This window comes from Silene latifolia, chromosome 2, assembly GCF_048544455.1.
Source record: "Silene latifolia isolate original U9 population chromosome 2, ASM4854445v1, whole genome shotgun sequence".
Lineage (NCBI taxonomy): Eukaryota > Viridiplantae > Streptophyta > Magnoliopsida > Caryophyllales > Caryophyllaceae > Silene > Silene latifolia.
In genome coordinates this window covers 172,648,802-172,666,286 of record NC_133527.1, presented here as the reverse complement: position 1 = coordinate 172,666,286, position 17,485 = coordinate 172,648,802, and the positions used below count along the sequence as shown (strand labels likewise).

At 36.6% G+C, this 17,485-nt stretch overlaps 1 protein-coding gene and 2 long non-coding RNA genes across 3 annotated transcripts; all 3 read right to left on the bottom strand.

Moving 5' to 3' along the window:
* Positions 1–1,824: 1,824 nt before the first annotated feature.
* Positions 1,825–2,504, bottom strand: LOC141631189 (uncharacterized). The gene is made up of 3 exons (XR_012537603.1): positions 2,421–2,504; positions 2,180–2,273; positions 1,825–2,000 (listed from the first exon to the last, which is right to left on the bottom strand). It is a non-coding gene; the product is annotated as an uncharacterized LOC141631189 (long non-coding RNA).
* Positions 2,505–2,852: 348 nt separating this feature from the next.
* On the bottom strand, positions 2,853–5,395 carry LOC141631185 (uncharacterized). Its single transcript, XR_012537602.1, has 4 exons — positions 5,220–5,395; positions 5,067–5,131; positions 4,069–4,139; positions 2,853–2,879 (listed from the first exon to the last, which is right to left on the bottom strand). It is a non-coding gene; the product is annotated as an uncharacterized LOC141631185 (long non-coding RNA).
* An 8,430-nt stretch (positions 5,396–13,825) lies between these two features.
* On the bottom strand, positions 13,826–16,195 carry LOC141641646 (uncharacterized). Its single transcript, XM_074450300.1, has 7 exons — positions 16,037–16,195; positions 15,402–15,430; positions 14,926–15,055; positions 14,690–14,850; positions 14,457–14,577; positions 14,163–14,342; positions 13,826–14,071 (listed from the first exon to the last, which is right to left on the bottom strand). The coding sequence occupies exons 1-7, from the start codon at positions 16,193–16,195 to the stop codon at positions 13,826–13,828; spliced, it is 1,026 nt and encodes a 341-aa protein (XP_074306401.1).
* Between the last annotated feature and the right edge of the window lie 1,290 nt (positions 16,196–17,485).

Below are 17,485 nucleotides of genomic sequence, written 5' to 3'. Positions count from 1 at the left end.
GCAACATGCTTTCAACAAACCATATACAAAATCACATCGTCGTCATCTTTATCCACATTCTCCACAATCATACATTCACTGGTTCATACCACACATTACTATATAGATACACAATACACAAGGTAAACACATAGCGATCCCGACTCATATCCCAAGGTGACCGGTTCAAAATTGTAGGGCGAGTTCGCGACTTTAGGACGTCTCCCAAGTCTTTGCATTAGCTCCTACAACCTTTACCCCGGATTCATTTTAATTGACTCCCTATATTCATTGGATTTATTGGTTACAGGTTTCAGGATCGTCGCTCTGATACCATTTGTAACACCCCCATACTCCAAGTGCCTTACCAGGACCACTCAGGTATAAGGATACTACCATCTCGGTTACCCGAGGCATGATAATCATAAGACAATGAAGAAACATACTTTATTAAATAATTTTAAGTGGTTACATAACAAAACCAACTGTAAGCAAAATACAACTGTTCTCAAACTATAAACCAACTGAATGGAACTGCCTTAACAAACACAAATGAAGACTAAAGACTCGATATGTGATGACTCCATCCCACTAGATCCCACGCGTATCCAAGATATACCTGTCAAATCAACGCTCACCACCCCCGAATGGATCACCACGTTTTTAAAACATTTAAACGGGGTCGATACTAATCCCACAATTTATATACATATCAACAATCCGATAAATGACGCTCACACCGTCACACATACAATCACACCAATCCCAACAATCTCAATCACGACGTCCACTGGACCACCACGCCCGATGGGGGACCGCAACCGTACCCACCAAATCCCCGCTCCACATAGTGAGCGATAACCTGTCCATTAATGTGCACATCCCTTCGTGGCGGGTTCCACGGAGAGGCGAAACTAGGCGTGAAGTCACTACCGCAAGTGACCCCACTCAGCCGAGGCCACGCCTCGCGAACCATCAACAACGATCACAACCACAAACACAGTACAATTATTATATCAAACAACCAAATACAACACATCAACCAATATCCCATTATGGGACTAATACTGAGTAGGAAATCCTACCTGGTATGCACACAATCAGACGGTCTCTCTTCTTTGAGTCAAAAAGCCTCTTCTATGAACCCTCCTCCTATCATACAACACATAGAGGCTACCACATCACATACTACACATAAAACCCCCAATCTCTAAATTAGGGTTTAACCAAATCAAAGGAAATACAATAAAAAGGGTACATAGATCTTACCCTCGACGCAAGGAACTCAACGGTACGAACAACGACAAGAACCACTAGTAGAAAAACCCCCTACGGTGGCGGTTATAAATGACCTTTTGTGGCGGTTTTTAGAGATTTAGGGTGCGTCGTTTATCGCGGCGTCGTATAAACTTTACGGCGGTTGTAGATGGTTGTACAACCGTCGTTATAGCTCTCCTATAGTGGCGGTTCTTATACAAAACCGCCATTATAGACATATATCATACGACGGTTGTTAGACAAGAACCGCCACTGTAACTCATCTATAGTGGCGGTTATTGTAAGAAAACCGCCACCATAGATATTTCAATGAACACTTTAATTATCTATGTGGCGGTTTTTAACTTAAGAACCGCCACCATTGATTTATCTATAGTGGCGGTTTTACTTAAGAACCGTCACTATAGCTCGTGGCGTTTCTAACTTAGAACCGCCGCCATAGATAGGTATTTAAAAAAAAAATTGCTACCTAAATTTCTGTACCAACCTCCAATAAATTTGACACTCCAATATTGAAATGAACAAACAATACATGCATACACAAGAATGCAACCAACTACCCGAAAACTTTCATATCATCCGGCAGAACAATAATGTCCATGTTAAAAATTTTTACATCCAAGTGTATAAATAATCGCATACACATCTTATTTAATAGACTAATCAACATTTACATATACATTTGGTAGCCTACACCCCTTTAACATTCTTTGTCTCATCAATTGACACTCTTACTCTTAAATCTGCAATGATACGGTAAACAAAACCCATAGTAAGAAAATCAAACTAAGCATTATTAAATCAACGTCTAGCGTTGTTGCTAAAAATCAAACAATGAAAAAAAGGGTACCTATATAAATAAATATATATAAAGAAAGAACAAGATAAAAAGCTCAAAAGTTTGAATTATAGCACCACATACCATATATATTTCATGTCAGAATAAAATGAAAAATGAATGCCTAGTCTGCAGCTTGGTTTCTAGCTTTTACTAGAACAACAATGAACTCCACAATCTGGAAAAAAAAAATGGACAGATTAGAACAATTAACTGAACAATGCTCACTTGGTAGAATAATATATTAAAACGGAAGGAAAAAGAGTAATTCAAATTCAGCCAGAACAAAAACTTCGATCAAAATATGCAAGAATAAATCTTTCACCATTAGCCATGGACCGTGTTACTCCAAGCACTTGCTCTGATTAAGATAATTGTGCTCGTTGGCCATTCTTATGTTCAATTTACCTGCACTGAAAATGACATTCAAATGATGCTGATAACTACCAAGATCTTTTAGCGAATGACATTAATGTCAGGCTGGATAGTGAAAAAATGGAATATCAAAATAATAAGGTGAGATTTGAGAGTTGACACTTGACACACATTACTAAGAGATAGAGTGTAAACACATGAAAACCAACGACGACTAAATGCTCATGGTCAGAATACTCTATTACACACACGTGAACAAAACTGTAGGCTTAAAATTTATGAAGTAAAGTAAGAAGTGAAGGAAGTAATCACCTGTATGTAGTAATATAGTTAAAAAACATTGTCCAGGACTTCCATTAATGCTACGAGAGAAGTGTAGCAATGATGCCACGTGAGTCGGGAAGGCTTCCTGAAACCACAAAAAAGCCTTACAACTCTAATAACCTCTAAATTTGGCATATGCCTATGAACACTGACCACAACATTGACAGTCATAAGGCTATGTAGATAAATCTTTCAACAGGTAATAATATGAATATTCCACCAATCTGGAAATTTTTCTACTTTCGTTAAAAAAATCCCCTTCTTCAGATGGACATTATTCTACGGATAGCAAAAATTGTCACGTAACAAGATTAGTAAAAAGTGATGGCAATTTGAACTTGGAAATAAAGATGTTGAAAAAGGCAAGTACATCAGATATAGAGCAGGAGGGGCATGCCTATGAACTTAATTGAAATGGATCTGCATGGTAACAAACCAAATCAGACACGAAGGTGGGAAAATATACGACATGGTAGTGGGCTCAATGACAGATCTCTGTGATAAGAAACCAAATCATCCATGTTCTCATTCAATTCATTGCAAATTCCTTAGATTGGTAAAATTAGTGCCTTAATAGACTGGCTTGAAAGCCTTAATACTTGAAAAAATAATACAAGGCTTCAGGAAGATTCGGTAAAACAAGAGTATACATAAGACAGAATCCATGTCGTCTAGCACAACAAAGATTGTGAACATGCTTAATATAAAAGTGGTAACATAAATCAGCAACATAAATCTGGGGAGGGGAGAAATTAAACCAGCAACTAATACTTTTCAGATCTACACAAAAGCACAACCTTCATACAAAAGCCCCAAAAATTTTGTATCAACCCAGCATACTACAGCAGTACCGCATTTGCTCGGGGTTCTCTAAATCACGACTCGTTAAGAGCGAATTCTATCCCGTCGTTTGCTAAAAAATACATATTAGCACATATTCTACAAGACCGGATCGTGAACTGGTAAAGACGTATTCACAAACCAATGATTATGTATCTTAATATTTCCAATATCCATAATTTTTTTCAGTTAGAAGGAAACCAAAAGAAAGGGTCCAAAATTAAATGGTTTCTCATTGAATTTAATCATCCAGTATCTAAACAATGAATTAAAGGGAATTTGCAAAACTTTTTCATCAAGAATTTACAAAGGTTTAATCTTTCTTTGAGGAGGAGGGGAGAGGGGCTAAGCTTCATATGCCATTAAAAAAAACATAAGAATTACTAAACACAAGAATATAGGGGAGGGAAATTCAGATACTGAGAAGGCCGCACCTGATGTTCTGCAGACATCTTATCGAATTCATCAATGCAACATAGTCCACGGTCTGCAAGTACCACATCACCTATAGGAAGCAGATGCTAGCATTCAGAGCAAGCATACTTTGATGTCCAATAAAAATTTGAATAAAAGAATACGAGTCTCAAAGTAGAAGCCATAGACAGTGTTAACACTATTCACGGATTTAAAAATATTGACTTCCTGATTTACTCAATTACATAACGCGATTACATGACTAGTACTTAAGCTTAATGCGCATCAGATAAACATTTATAAGAGTTTACGGTACAAGAGAATAATACAAACAAAGTCAAAGAAAAATATACTAGATGATCCATCAAAGGAAGCCTTAGCCTTACCTCTCTCATAGTCTCATGTAGTCAATAATTTTCCACAAATGTGTTGGAAAACGGAACCTGCTTTAAGTCAGAGGACATAACTTAGATAGGAATTTGTTACGATCTAGGACTTAGTTGTCTACCCCAAATAGGAGAGCTTTAACTGTTTAGGTGTATCACGCTAGTCAAAATATGCAAGATTGAAGACTTCGTTATGCAAAATATTACTTGTACTATCTCCTATCCCAGGAAAAACAATTAGAATGAACACTATTACATGGTTAGACGTATTCAATTACTCTTCCAACATACTACATTAGTACCGTAGTTGCTCGGGGTTCTCTAAATCGCGAATCATTGAGCGAATTCTATCCTGTCGTTTGCTGAATATACATGTTAACACATATTTTACAAGACCGGATCGTGAATGGGTAAGGGCAAATTCACAGCGAATCGAGTAACTCGCCAATCAGGATACAAAATCCCCAATTTTAATAACCATAATTCAAAAAAATATTAAATTACAATCTGAAATTTACAATAATTACATAATAAATCAACAAAACACTTCCTAAACTATACTAATTATCATAAAACAACATATAAAACACAAATTAAAAACAAAAATAGCTTTATAAAAGAAGAATACTAACCTTTAAATCAAGGGTAGTGACTGGTAGCTGACGAACGGCTTGGATGGCAGGTGGGTCGATGATAACTGAAAACAAAAGGATGAAATAAAATGGTGATTAATTAGCCGAAATCGATTAAACCATAAAATCGATGAAATAAAGTATGTGACTAACCTAATGACAAGGAGTTTACAGCGGCGTAATGGTGTCGAGGGCGGCTAAAGGAAAGGATGTTTTGGTTGCCGGAGTTGAATTGTGAGGGGATTGTGAGGTTTTGGCGGTTGGAATGAAGAAGACGACGAAGGAATGAACTTCTCAATACTGAGTATAATGTCAAGGGTTTTTCGAGTTTTTTTTTTTTTTTTGTTTTTTTTTGTTTTTTTTGCTATTAAAGTCGGTTTTAATTAAAAACCGACACAAAAACATATTATGGCGGTTTTTTAGCACAAAAATTTGTAACTTTGTATTAACTTTTAGCGTCATTCTTAACGTCGGTTGTTAATAGAACCGCCACAATTGACCTATGGTGGCGTTTCCTATTTCGAACCGCCATAAAAAGCTTATATTATCACGTCGGTTCTTACTTAAACCGCCACTATAGACCTCCTACATACATCAAAATTTCCTTCCCGCCAATTTATTGGGCTTTTCGCGTCGTTTCTATTAGAACCGCCATGATAGCTGCGTCGTGATAGGGGGTTTTTCTACTAGTGAACTGACCGTCTGAACTCCGGAAATTGCTAAGAATGCGATTAAGAAGATGAACTTGTTTGCTTTCTCTCTTAAACAGGAATTTAGGTTTTGTAAAAGTGATTTAGAATAATGACGATGAAGCTTAAATACCTTAATCGCATAATTAACAAAACCCGAGAAAACTCCCCGTAAAACCGGACACTCGATCGAGTACCCAAGGTACTCGATCGAGTACCCCCTTACTCGATCGAGTGCCCCAGCTACTCGATCGAGTACCCAACAGGTCAGAAACTATTTTATTTCGCAACTTACCCTTACTCGACAGAGTAAGGCCTACTCGATAGAGTACCCCAAGACTTATAAATACGGAGTATTACATCAAGACTCGTTCCAGAAACACCCATTCTACCTTATCGTAAGCTTTCGACATGTCTAGCTTCAAGGCCATATTACCATTCTTGTTTCTCGAATTCTTCATAAAATGGAACATTTCAAACGCAACAAGAATATTATCAGATATAAGCCGTCCTGGTGTAAACGCACTTTGATTCTCCGTCACAATCTCCCCCAGGAACTTCTTAAGCCGATTAGCTAAAACTTTAGATACCAATTTATATATTCCATTACATAAACTAATAGGGCGAAAATCACTCATCTTGTCCGGGGCTTTTTTCTTCGGGATAAGTACGATATGGGTCATATTTATACCCTCTGGGAAAGGTGCTCCTCACAAGATACTAAGTACGGTTCTTACCACAGAAGACCCAACTATGTGCCAGTAAGTCTGGTAAAATAAACCGTTCATACCATCGGGTCCTGGGGCTTTCAACGGGTTCATTTGATTAAGCGCCTCGATCACTTCCTCCTCTGTATAATCACACCGAAGCAAAGCATTCATCTCCTCCGTCACTCTCCCGTCAATACCATCCAGTAAATCTTCGAATTGCATCGGTTGGCCAGAAGCAAAGAGTTCCTCAAAGTAATTTTTCGCCACCCCGGTGATATTCTCAATACCCACCTGTTCTCGTCCATCCCTATCAATGAGCATAGCAATATGATTCCGTTTCTTCCGCTGCCCAGCCTTACGATGGAAAAATTTGGTATTACGATCTCCTTCCTTAAGCCATAAAGCCCTCGACCGTTGTCGCCAAAAAATTTCCTCCTGATTTAACAGACTTGCAATGTCTTTGATTAATTGCTTCCTTTCCTGAACCTCATCTCGACTCCTCCCTCCCACGTTCAACTGCTGAAGTCTTCTCCGCTTCTTGTTAAGGTCTTTCACAATTTTCCCGATGCTATTCCCGTTCCACTTTTGTAGTAATTTTGAGCGAAGCCACCAAATCCTCACCCCCGTCCACCCACGCATCCCTCACGGTCTCTTCACACCCTTTTTCACCCACCCATATTTGCTCAAACCTAAATATTTTATGAAAATTCTTCTCACCCATCTCTCTTCTATTAAGTCTAAGTATTATGGGAGAGCGGTCCGACCATTCACATGTAAGGTTTTGCAGTTTTGCCCGCGGGAACAACTCCAACCAGGGTTCGTTACATAAGGCTCTATCAAGACGACACTGTCGATTAGCTTGCTCCGCCTGCCCATTATCATAGGTGTATGCATATCCCTCAAAATCAACATCCCTTAACCCACAATCCTCTACAACTTCGCAAAAATTGTTCATCTGCCATTATGGCCTAGAGCCTCTCTTCATCTCAGTCGCAAAAAGAATCTCATTAAAATCCCCTATACACACCCAAGGGACCGTACTTTGTGTGCCTAGCTCACGCAACAAATCCCACGAAAGAGCTCTATCCCCAACCGAAGGCCACCCATAAAAACCAGTAGCTCTCCAATCACCATTGTCACTATGGATTTCGAAATCCATATGATGTAAAGAAGCCGAACGAAAACTACATTTGATATGTTTTTTCCACATAAAAGCTAACCTCCCCGCACTATCCACCTCCATGCCATTGTACTCATCTAAACAAGCTCGCACTCTCCTAAATTCTTCACCGCTAAGTTTGGTTTCGGAGAGAAAAACCATAGCGGGGGCCTCTCTCCGTAATAAATTACGGAGGCCGCCTACTGCATCGGGATTGCCCAGCCCCCTGCAGTTAAGGCTAAGAAGATTCATTGGGCCCGACGGAGTTGAGCTCCCTCAACCACCGCCTCGGATGAACACACATCCATGATTTTCCTATTTTTGTAACTCGACCCCTCCACAGTCTGCACCTCTTCCACCCTGCCTCTTTTCTCCTCCACCCTATCTCCATTCCTCCCTACCATCTCCATTTTCCTTCCCTGTCTATCACAACAAAGTTCCCTATCTATTTTCTTCCACTTCTTTACCTCCCTATTTCCACCAGCATGCCCAATTTCACGTCCTTTCATAATTGCATCCCCCCCCCATCCTCCTCATTCTCCCTCTGTACAGCATTCTCCCCTCCCTGTTTCGCCTCGAGCTCACCACCCTTCTCCCTGTTAACAGCCACACTATCTCCTCCCTCGCATTTCCCCTCCCTCCTCCTTCTGTATGTGCCCCCTCCGTTTGTAGTGGCCTGGTAACCTCTCTTTCCTCCTCGTCTCTTCCCATACATGTCTCCTGTCCCTTGCTTCTTCGGTGTTTAAGCGATATATTCTGAAGTTTCATTATCATGCTTGAGATGTATTCTTGTTCCCTCTCCTTATACTCATTGTCAAACACTTGGGACAAAGATTTCGCCTTCTTATAGCTCTCCTCTGCTACCGTCTTCACCACTCGCCATGGGGATGCCCTTAACTTCTCACTGTAACGCAAATCCCCTTCTTCGTACGGTCCTTCATCACAGTCCTTCTCTCCATGACCCAACACTCCGCACCCGTAAAAAAAAGTAGGCAATCGTTCGTACTTTACCTTGAAATCCACCAGTTTCCCATTAATCATTCTAATCTACACAACATCCTTCAGTGGTTTTCTAACATCGTGTAAAATACGGACTCGTATTGTCCTTTCTATTTCTGGCAAAGGCCCTTCATCCCTTCCCACATACTCTCCTAATTGTGCTCCAATATGTCTCACATTTTCCTCATTCGAACGTCCCCTAATTGGCAGGTCATAGACCCGAGCCCATAACGGAACATGGAATAGGAGAGTATCAATGAGTTTGCCATCACAAAGTGGATCCTTTAAACACCAAATAAACTTATCAAAATGCCAGGGTTGCCCTTCGATAACCCTAGCTTTGTCATGTGTGGACAATGGGTCACGGGGGCGCTTGGAAAACAAGCGTTTACATTTGTGGAGTCGCCACCAATTTTTATGGGAAATTGGAACCGTTCGAATACCTCGTGTCGTGTCAAGACACAAAGTAGTGACATGAACACTAAGAAATCGTTACCCTTAGCATTCTATGTCTAGAATGACTCTCGTGGATGCCAATGAACACGGATGTTCACAGAGATCTGGAGTAAGGGGTGAGGGTACGTATTAGGAAGCTCTTTTGATCGAACACCTAATCCCGCCCGCCTCGATAGCGGCCTCTACTAATGATTAGAGAAGTTATCTATACTCGATATATTGTCGATTATATGCATGCAATGCAACACCCAAGTTTTAATCCTAGCATGTGAATATTAGACTAAGTCGGTTAACACGTAACTTAGCATACAATAGGTCGAAGTAGGATTTAAGTTCAATTACATGTGAAGGCATACAATTGATACAAAATACAATGATGAATACAATAGGAAAATTACAATAATGAAAAATACAATAATTACAATGGGTTTAGCGATTTATGTTGAAAATACCTTTAAAACGGATAATTTGAGAAAAAGAATAAAAGAATGAATAAAGGAATTAACGAACAGGTCAGTAGGTGATAATACGGTTAATAGTTAATTATACGTAGACTAATTAAACTAGGTCAAGGCAGAATGGAAGTTCAGAGACAGAATTCAACCTGGAACAGGCGCAGCAGGACTGCGCCCTTTGGAAGAGGCGCAGCAGATGCTGCGTCTGTTCCAAGGGTGAGTTCTGGCTGTGAAGCCGGAACTGCAAATCGTTAATGTTAATTGATGATTTTAAGGATTGATTAATATATTTACTCGGATGAAAGTGATTATCAGGTTATTTACATGTGATTAACGGTCATGAAAGCGACGAAACATGGATGAAACGAATTAAAACGAATTATTTACATGAACGAAAGATCGATTAGTGACATAGGTGAACAAATTAGGTTAAACATGATAAATTAATGACAAGCTAATGACGAATATGACGATGGACAGATGGAAAATATATCAATGACGAATTCCAGAAACTCAATATGAAAAAACTGAATTTTTACAACCCGGATTGATTTTAATGACGAAAACCCGCAAATATTGGATTATAAGGGATTTGAGTCGAATTTTAAGGTAAATTATATGTTAACGAATGATAAATAATATACATGTGAGATGATTATGGTATTATAACAAATAATTAACGAAAACAAACAAAGAAGACGAATAAAAGTTGACGAATTACAGAGGACGAAGGAAGAAAAAAGGAAGCAGGAACTGCGGCAGCCTCACGAAGAGGCGCAACAGGCACTGCACTCCTTCGAAAAGGCGCAGCAGTTGCTGCGTCCTTTCTCGACGGTTTGTCTTCTGGAAATCCGTAGAAGGGCTTTAAACACGGTTTTAGAAATCGGTTTTAAGAAGTGTTTTCGACATAAACCTTACATTAATGATACAAAAAGGTAAATAACAATAGCAAAAGAGAGATTTACACCCTCAGACTTACATGTTTGACGAAACGAGATGAACTAAGTTATCGATTAGTGATGCTCGACTCGAATGTAACGAAAGTGCCCTCATAAAAGGAAAAAGATTAGATTAATTAAGTTGATTGATGTGGAGTTGGTCAAATTGGTCGGTCATGCAAACGAGGCTGGTACTCAGAAGGATCCGAGCTTACGTGGTCGAATGTTCAAGCACGTAGACGCCAAAAAGTAAGAACAAAGGTCTAGAATGCAAAGGGAGAAGAGAAGGGCGGACACTCGCGTGAGAAATATGAGGAGCGAAGGCTCCTATTTATACTAATCACGTGAAGGAATAGGGTTTTCGGAGAGACTTTGGAAGTGAATCTCGGAAAGATATGAAAAAGATACGAGAAATACGCAGAAAAGGGCCTGGGAAGAGGCGCAACAATCACTGCGTCTCTTGGAAGAGGCGCAGCACCTGCTGCGTCTGTTCCCAAGTGGTTTCCTCCTGCGGAAGAAAGATTTCCGTGTTTAAGTTATGGAATGACGGAATAATTTGGTTTTCCTTAATATCTTGTATGAATATTACGGGAAATTGTTTACCAAAAAATAAAGATTGTGAAATATTTATAAAATATGGAATAGAAATATCCGGAATATTTCAGAACATTCTGACTCGGGATTTAACGGTTATCAGAAAATGAAGACGGTTTTAGGCCCGGACTCCAAATGTACTCTAATTACTGTCAAAACGACCGTATCGGCGCGTAGATGACAACTATGAGGTAGACATTAGTGTTTGAGCAATCACTTGACGATAAACTTATGAACTATCACAAATCGTTCCGCGTACCAAACATGCGGCTCAATCATCACCGGACGGTTTGCGGGAGGTGCAGAAATGAGGTGTCTACATCATGTTCATCCGCAAACTTAAAAACAAAAATCTTATTCTTAGGATCGATGATATTGCCAATAACCGTACCTTTCGTATTCCATAGCTTGATCATAGTATCAATCGCAGCCTTAACGTTGATTGTCTTCATCGACCATATTCTCTCCACCACCATAAACTCAGCCTGTTTTGTTTCATTTGTTTCATCACCAGCATCTCATACAAACTCATCTGAGGACCCAATAATATCCTTCCCCGATCGATGACTGCTCATACTTCGTAATTACACTTCCTTCTCTCTTGGAATTGTTTAAGAAAAAAGATTACGGTGGAAATAACCACGAAAAACGTAGATGATGCCCTAGAAAAAAAGGAAAAAGCTTCGGAGAAAACCCTAGACGGAGCCTCTTATAGGAAACCCTAGAGAGATATCACAAATATGGCTGTTTACATTTCTTTTTCAGGCTATATCTTTTCAAGAAAGGGATTTTCTTGCTTGTACCCCGAACTATCCACAACTCTTGGCAATGCGTTTAGAAAATTGATTGTTTTTAGTTTTTATGAGATCTTCAATTTAAAAAAAAATATTTACTTTCTAACTTGCAGATGGGAGTTATGCTTAGCCAAAATTCAAATATTGATAATTTTTCTTTCAAACTCATGATCTTTAGGATATACTTAGGTTTGAATTTTATGAAAAAAGAGTTATTAATCAAAGTTTTTCTTTACAAAACATTCAAGGTAAAAATCACAACTTTTTAAAGTCTATCTAAAAACTTGACAATTAAATATTTTTTTTTTGAAAATTTGAGAAATACTTCATTTTTAAAGTCTATCTAAAAAATTTGGGAATATGGGAATAATATGTAAGATGCATTTTACATGTTTGACATCAAAATAATTATTCACCTCCTGAATCTATTACCCTCTTGAAAGGATAATATATTACCCACACTCCCCCCTGGGTAATGATTAAGGATTAAGGAGTAAAACATCTACTCAGTAATCATTACCCTTTATGCCAAACCTATCATCAATGAACTCATTACCCAAGTAATTAACTTTTCCGATAATTATCACCCAATTAAAATTTACCCCCGAATTATTCACCTTAACCTGAGAGTCATTATTCACCTCCCGAATCTGTTACCCTCATGAATTGAGTAATACATTATCCACTCTCCTCCCTAGGTAATGATTGAGGGAGTAAAACATCTCCTCAATAATCATTACTTATATGTCAAACCTATTTTCAAGGAACTCATTACCAAGTACGGAGTAATTAACTTCCTCAGTAAATAAAAAAGACGGGGGGGGGGGGGGGGGGGGGTAATGATATGTAACTAGTGTAGATCCCCGTGCTACAGCACGATATTTTTTAGTTTTGTTTTATAAAGAGACATTCTCATTAAATTAATTGCATAAATTAAATGTACCTTTAATGTTATAATGTACTAATATAATCTTAGTAAGAGGTAGAAAATGAAAGTTTATTTACTTTTGTCTTAAACCATTTTTATATTACTTTACTATACAAATTAACTCTATAATGATATATCATTGCATGAAACTAATTTATGACATTAAATTTCAATTAAGTGATGTAAAAAGGTAATATAATTAAAAGACATATAAACCTTATAAAAAAAACAGGTAAAAACAGTATACCACACACTTAAAAAGACGATTTCCGAATAACTAGACTGATATATTTTTTAATTAAAAAATACAATAGAATTGTTACGTTCTTTAAAATATACACCATATTTAGAGTGTAACTGATGAAGGATAATATAAGAAACAAATTTACGTAATTTTAAGGTGTAGGTGATGACAATAATTATGTTAAAAACTGCATAAGAAGTAGGTTTACGTAATTTTAGATTGTAACTGATAAAGAATAATATTTATGGAAATGAAAATGATTGCATAATAAATTATGGATTTTAATCAAAAAGTCATAAATATGAATAAAAAAAAATTACTTGTTACCTTATTTAGCTAGATGCTTTTTGGAGGGAAAACTAAAAGAATTTTTATTCTCTTAGTAGTAGGGGGATGTCTATGTAGTTTTTGTTGGTGTCCACTGTCCAGGTTAATGAAATGCTCATTTGAACGATCTAACGGACATACCAAAACCGAAAAAAATCTTATTAAACATTGTCCATTAAACATTGTCCAGGTTATATGATTTCCTTTATATTTTCATCCGTGGATAATAATTTCCTTCTAATTTACCTCATTAATGCGCTGGTTTTTTACGACTAAACTGAGGTAATTAGTTGTCTGATGGAGTTAACTGATGTCTATGAAGATAAATTTGATAAATCCAGATAAATTCATATAAATTGTGTCACAATAATAAATCTCAAATAGCAAATATCACAATCATTAATCTAAATGTGGTGATTAGAAACCACTTATTCAATGTAAAGTTCTTACTAACTTCTTAAAAACTCTAGACATCCTTTTCGACCTTAACAACAATCCTTGGCCTAATGGCTGAGCTCTGACCTTCATCGCCTAGTATATATAGTTCACCGGGGACAACCTCTTCTATTCCTCTCTTACTTGGGGTTATGTTGCAAGCGTCGCTTGAATTCATCTCACTATTATCACCAATGACACTCACACTTTCATTTTCGTTGATGAATGATATAGTTTGAGACGTTCCAGCAGTAGCAGTTGCAGCATCACTCACATTCTAAAGCTGTAAAAGAATAGTACAATAATTTAAAAAGAATAGTTTGAAATGTGACGGTAGCCAAAATATTTATTTATTGCTATAACCAAACCTCTTGTGTCTGTAAGAGGGCAAAGTGTGCACTCAACAACTCAGGATCATCGGTTATGCGACTGACCGTGTAAACTTTGTAGTTTTTTGATAAGTTATATTCGCTAATGTTAAGCTTGAACAGGAACTGTTTCTCCAGGAGGTCATCAAACTCAATAGGAAAAAGTCCATCCTCGCCATTCTGCAAAATTTGAATGACACAGGTATACATAAATTAATATTTGTTTAAATTAATATTTGTTTATTCATGATTTAGAGATAAAACTTATGGGGTAAAGGTGTAGGAATAACAGACCTTGATCAAAGTTTCACGTAAATCTACAGTCGTCTTTTGTATCAATTGTATCATTTCGCGACAAAACATCAGTAAGGATGCTGAACCACTGTCATCTTCAACTTTAAATACAACCTTGTATCTACAATTTTTTCAAAGGATTGGATGAATATGTGTAGTGTATTTAATTGGATAAAAGTGGAATATCATATGATATTGCTTACAGTTTAAGTATATGTTAAGGTGGACTTTACCTCTTGGAAACAAACTTCACTGTCTTCTTGCATTTAAAACAGTAGAAAGTTCCATTATCATTCATGGTAACCTTTGTAGCGCACAACTTGCAAGATGAATAGAACCAATCATGTTGTGTCTCTACATGTTTAATTGTCCCAACCACGGCACAAAAGCAAGGCTGCATATATAAAATTAAATTAGATGTTATAATTATGTTATTTATTAATTAAATCACCCTAATTATGTCTTTTACCTCTTTTATGGCCACAATATCAGCAATTTGAACTCTCTTGGTCAAACTCAAGAATTCCTCTTGAATGGACAATGATCGACCTACAACTATTTCTTCCAGGAGGTAAGCATCGTCATCCGTATCTCCATATCTAAAATGCAGAGTGTTAAATTTCTGATGTGATACGCATATTTGTAGAATTTCAATTCATTTTATAAATGCATACCTTTCTAAGAAAGAAGTTGTAGGCTTGTAGCCTCACAGTTTTTGTTCAACAATAGTTTAGTTGCGTAGAATGAGTTGGACACATAAGGAATCCCTATAATAGATTTGGGTTAATAAAAGAAAATCCAGAAAACTATATGTTTGAGAAGCTAATAATACATGTATAAAAGATTTACTGTTGAAATATTTAAGCTTGGCAAATTGCACAATGACAACAACTCTCTTTTCTGGATGAGAATCCACGTAGTTGAGTAGCAAGTCGACATAGTCACCCCATACCAAGACCTCTAGGATAAGTGAACTACAACAAAACAAATGACATGGTCAGAACTCAGAAGAGGTTATATTAATTATATTTATAGGGATGAAAAGTATATAATTTAGCTTGATAGTCATTTTTTTCGTTGTTTTTCCATCCTCATCTCGTACGATCTTAACGGGGCTCTTACCTTTCAGACAACCAATAATATCTGCATATAGAGATGTTGAAAATGTTGTAAATGTGGGACATGTTAGCAAGAATTTTAATAGAATTTCATATTTATTATTAAATTTATGAAAACATACCAATGAAAACATTAGGCAATGGCAGTTGGTCAAAGATATTTTGAAAGGAAACCATTTCAAAACCAAATTTATCAATTCCTATGGGTGGACGATCTTTTACAGTGTGTTTCTGTGAAAGTTGATCTTCCATTTATTCTTGCATGTTTTCAACTTGTCATTATTTTCAAGTACCAAAAAATTGGAAATGATATATAGTTCACCCCATGAATGAGAGGTCGATATACTCTAATCAGCTTGTCCTTCACAGATGCCTGAATCTTGTCATTATGTAGCAATATAAATGTAGAAATTAATGTATTGAATAAAAAAAAAGTAAAAAGTAAATAGATATATTTATTACCTTTTCATCTAGAAGTATCATTTCAATACGACATATCTCTTTGGGCTTATTCCATGAAGGTACTTCATATAGTCTAGCAACCCTGACTTTGATTCTCCAAGTGTCCTTGCTATTGTCAATATGACCTATGAGATTGAGAAGTCGGGCTTGAGATGCCATTGGCAGTAGTTGAAAAAATATTGAAAAAGTATTGAGATGTCGATGAGTTGTGGTGGTATTGTTACAGGATTGTGATGGTTATATAGTTATATGAAGATATAATATTGTGAATGGAAGAGAATTGAATATATAAAACTTGCCTCAAATATAATATAATGATGATATTTTCTTATATTTGATGAATTGATATATTTGACTGCAGATTTTCAGAATTGAGACAAATATTTTGATCTACGGTATTTTTGATCTACAGTTCAAGAATAGGAACAATTATGTATTTTTGATCTACGATATAATATTTTGGTTGGTTGTAATGAGATCTGCGAAATTATGTAGAAACAAAATGTATTAGGTTTATATAATTCATATGTAAAAATCTTATTATGTATTTTTGATCTACGATATAATATTTTGGTTGGTTGTAATGAGATCTGCGAAATTATGTAGAAACAATTTTTGAAGCAAATGAAAAACCAAAAAATATTTTGGTTGGTTGTAATGAGATCTGCGAAATTATGTAGAAACAATTTGTTTCCATATAGGATTGTTATTATCTTAGTCAGAATTTTTTTGGTTATACGTGAGAATGATGTAATCAGTGGGAAATTATTTTGTTTCCATATAAGATTCTTAATTAGAAAAGTCAAAAAGAATTTTTTGGTTATACGTTGGAATGGTGGTAATCAATGGAAATCAATATGTTTCTATATTCTTAATTAGATAGTGGGCTCAACTCAACATCTTATTTGTGGTGATTTAAGTACATAAAGCACATGCCCATTAATCAGCATCTTATTTGTGGTGACTTAAGTACATAAAGCACGGGCCCATTAAAGTAGGGGGGAGTTGGGCGGGAAACTACTAAGAGATTTTTAAGAGATTTTTATTCTTTTAGTAGTAGGGGATGTGAGTTTTCCATGTTTGCCATAAGAGTAATTATTCACCTCCCGAATCTATTACCCTCATGAATTGGGTAATACATTATCCACTCTCCTCCCTGGGTAATGATTGAGGGAGTAAACATATCTCCTCAATAATCATTACTTATATGTCAAACCTATTTTCAAGGAACTCATTACCAAGTACGGAGTAATTAACTTCCTCAGTAATTATCACCCAATTAAAATTTACCCCTGATTATTCTTTGGATTCCAGACAAGCCCTAAAGAAAGTATCTAACCCCTTTACTTTACCATTTTTAAGTCGAAAAAAAATATACTATTTAAAATTAAATCATACTCCGTATTTAATAATATTATTAATATTAATAATATACCTCTATTACATATT

What these genes read in the sequence shown, in the direction of transcription:
- LOC141641646 (XM_074450300.1), bottom strand. Translation starts at nt 16,195, where the DNA reads ATGGCATCTCAAGCCCGACTTCTCAATCTCATAGGTCATATTGACAAT. An exon ending in CCTAGAGGTCTTGGTATGGG is followed by an intron (nt 15,056 to 15,401) that starts GTGACTATGTCG and finishes TCTGCATTTTAG; the next exon opens with ATATGGAGATACGGATGACG. An exon ending in TACGTGAAACTTTGATCAAG is followed by an intron (nt 14,343 to 14,456) that starts GTCTGTTATTCC and finishes CAAATTTTGCAG; the next exon opens with AATGGCGAGGATGGACTTTT.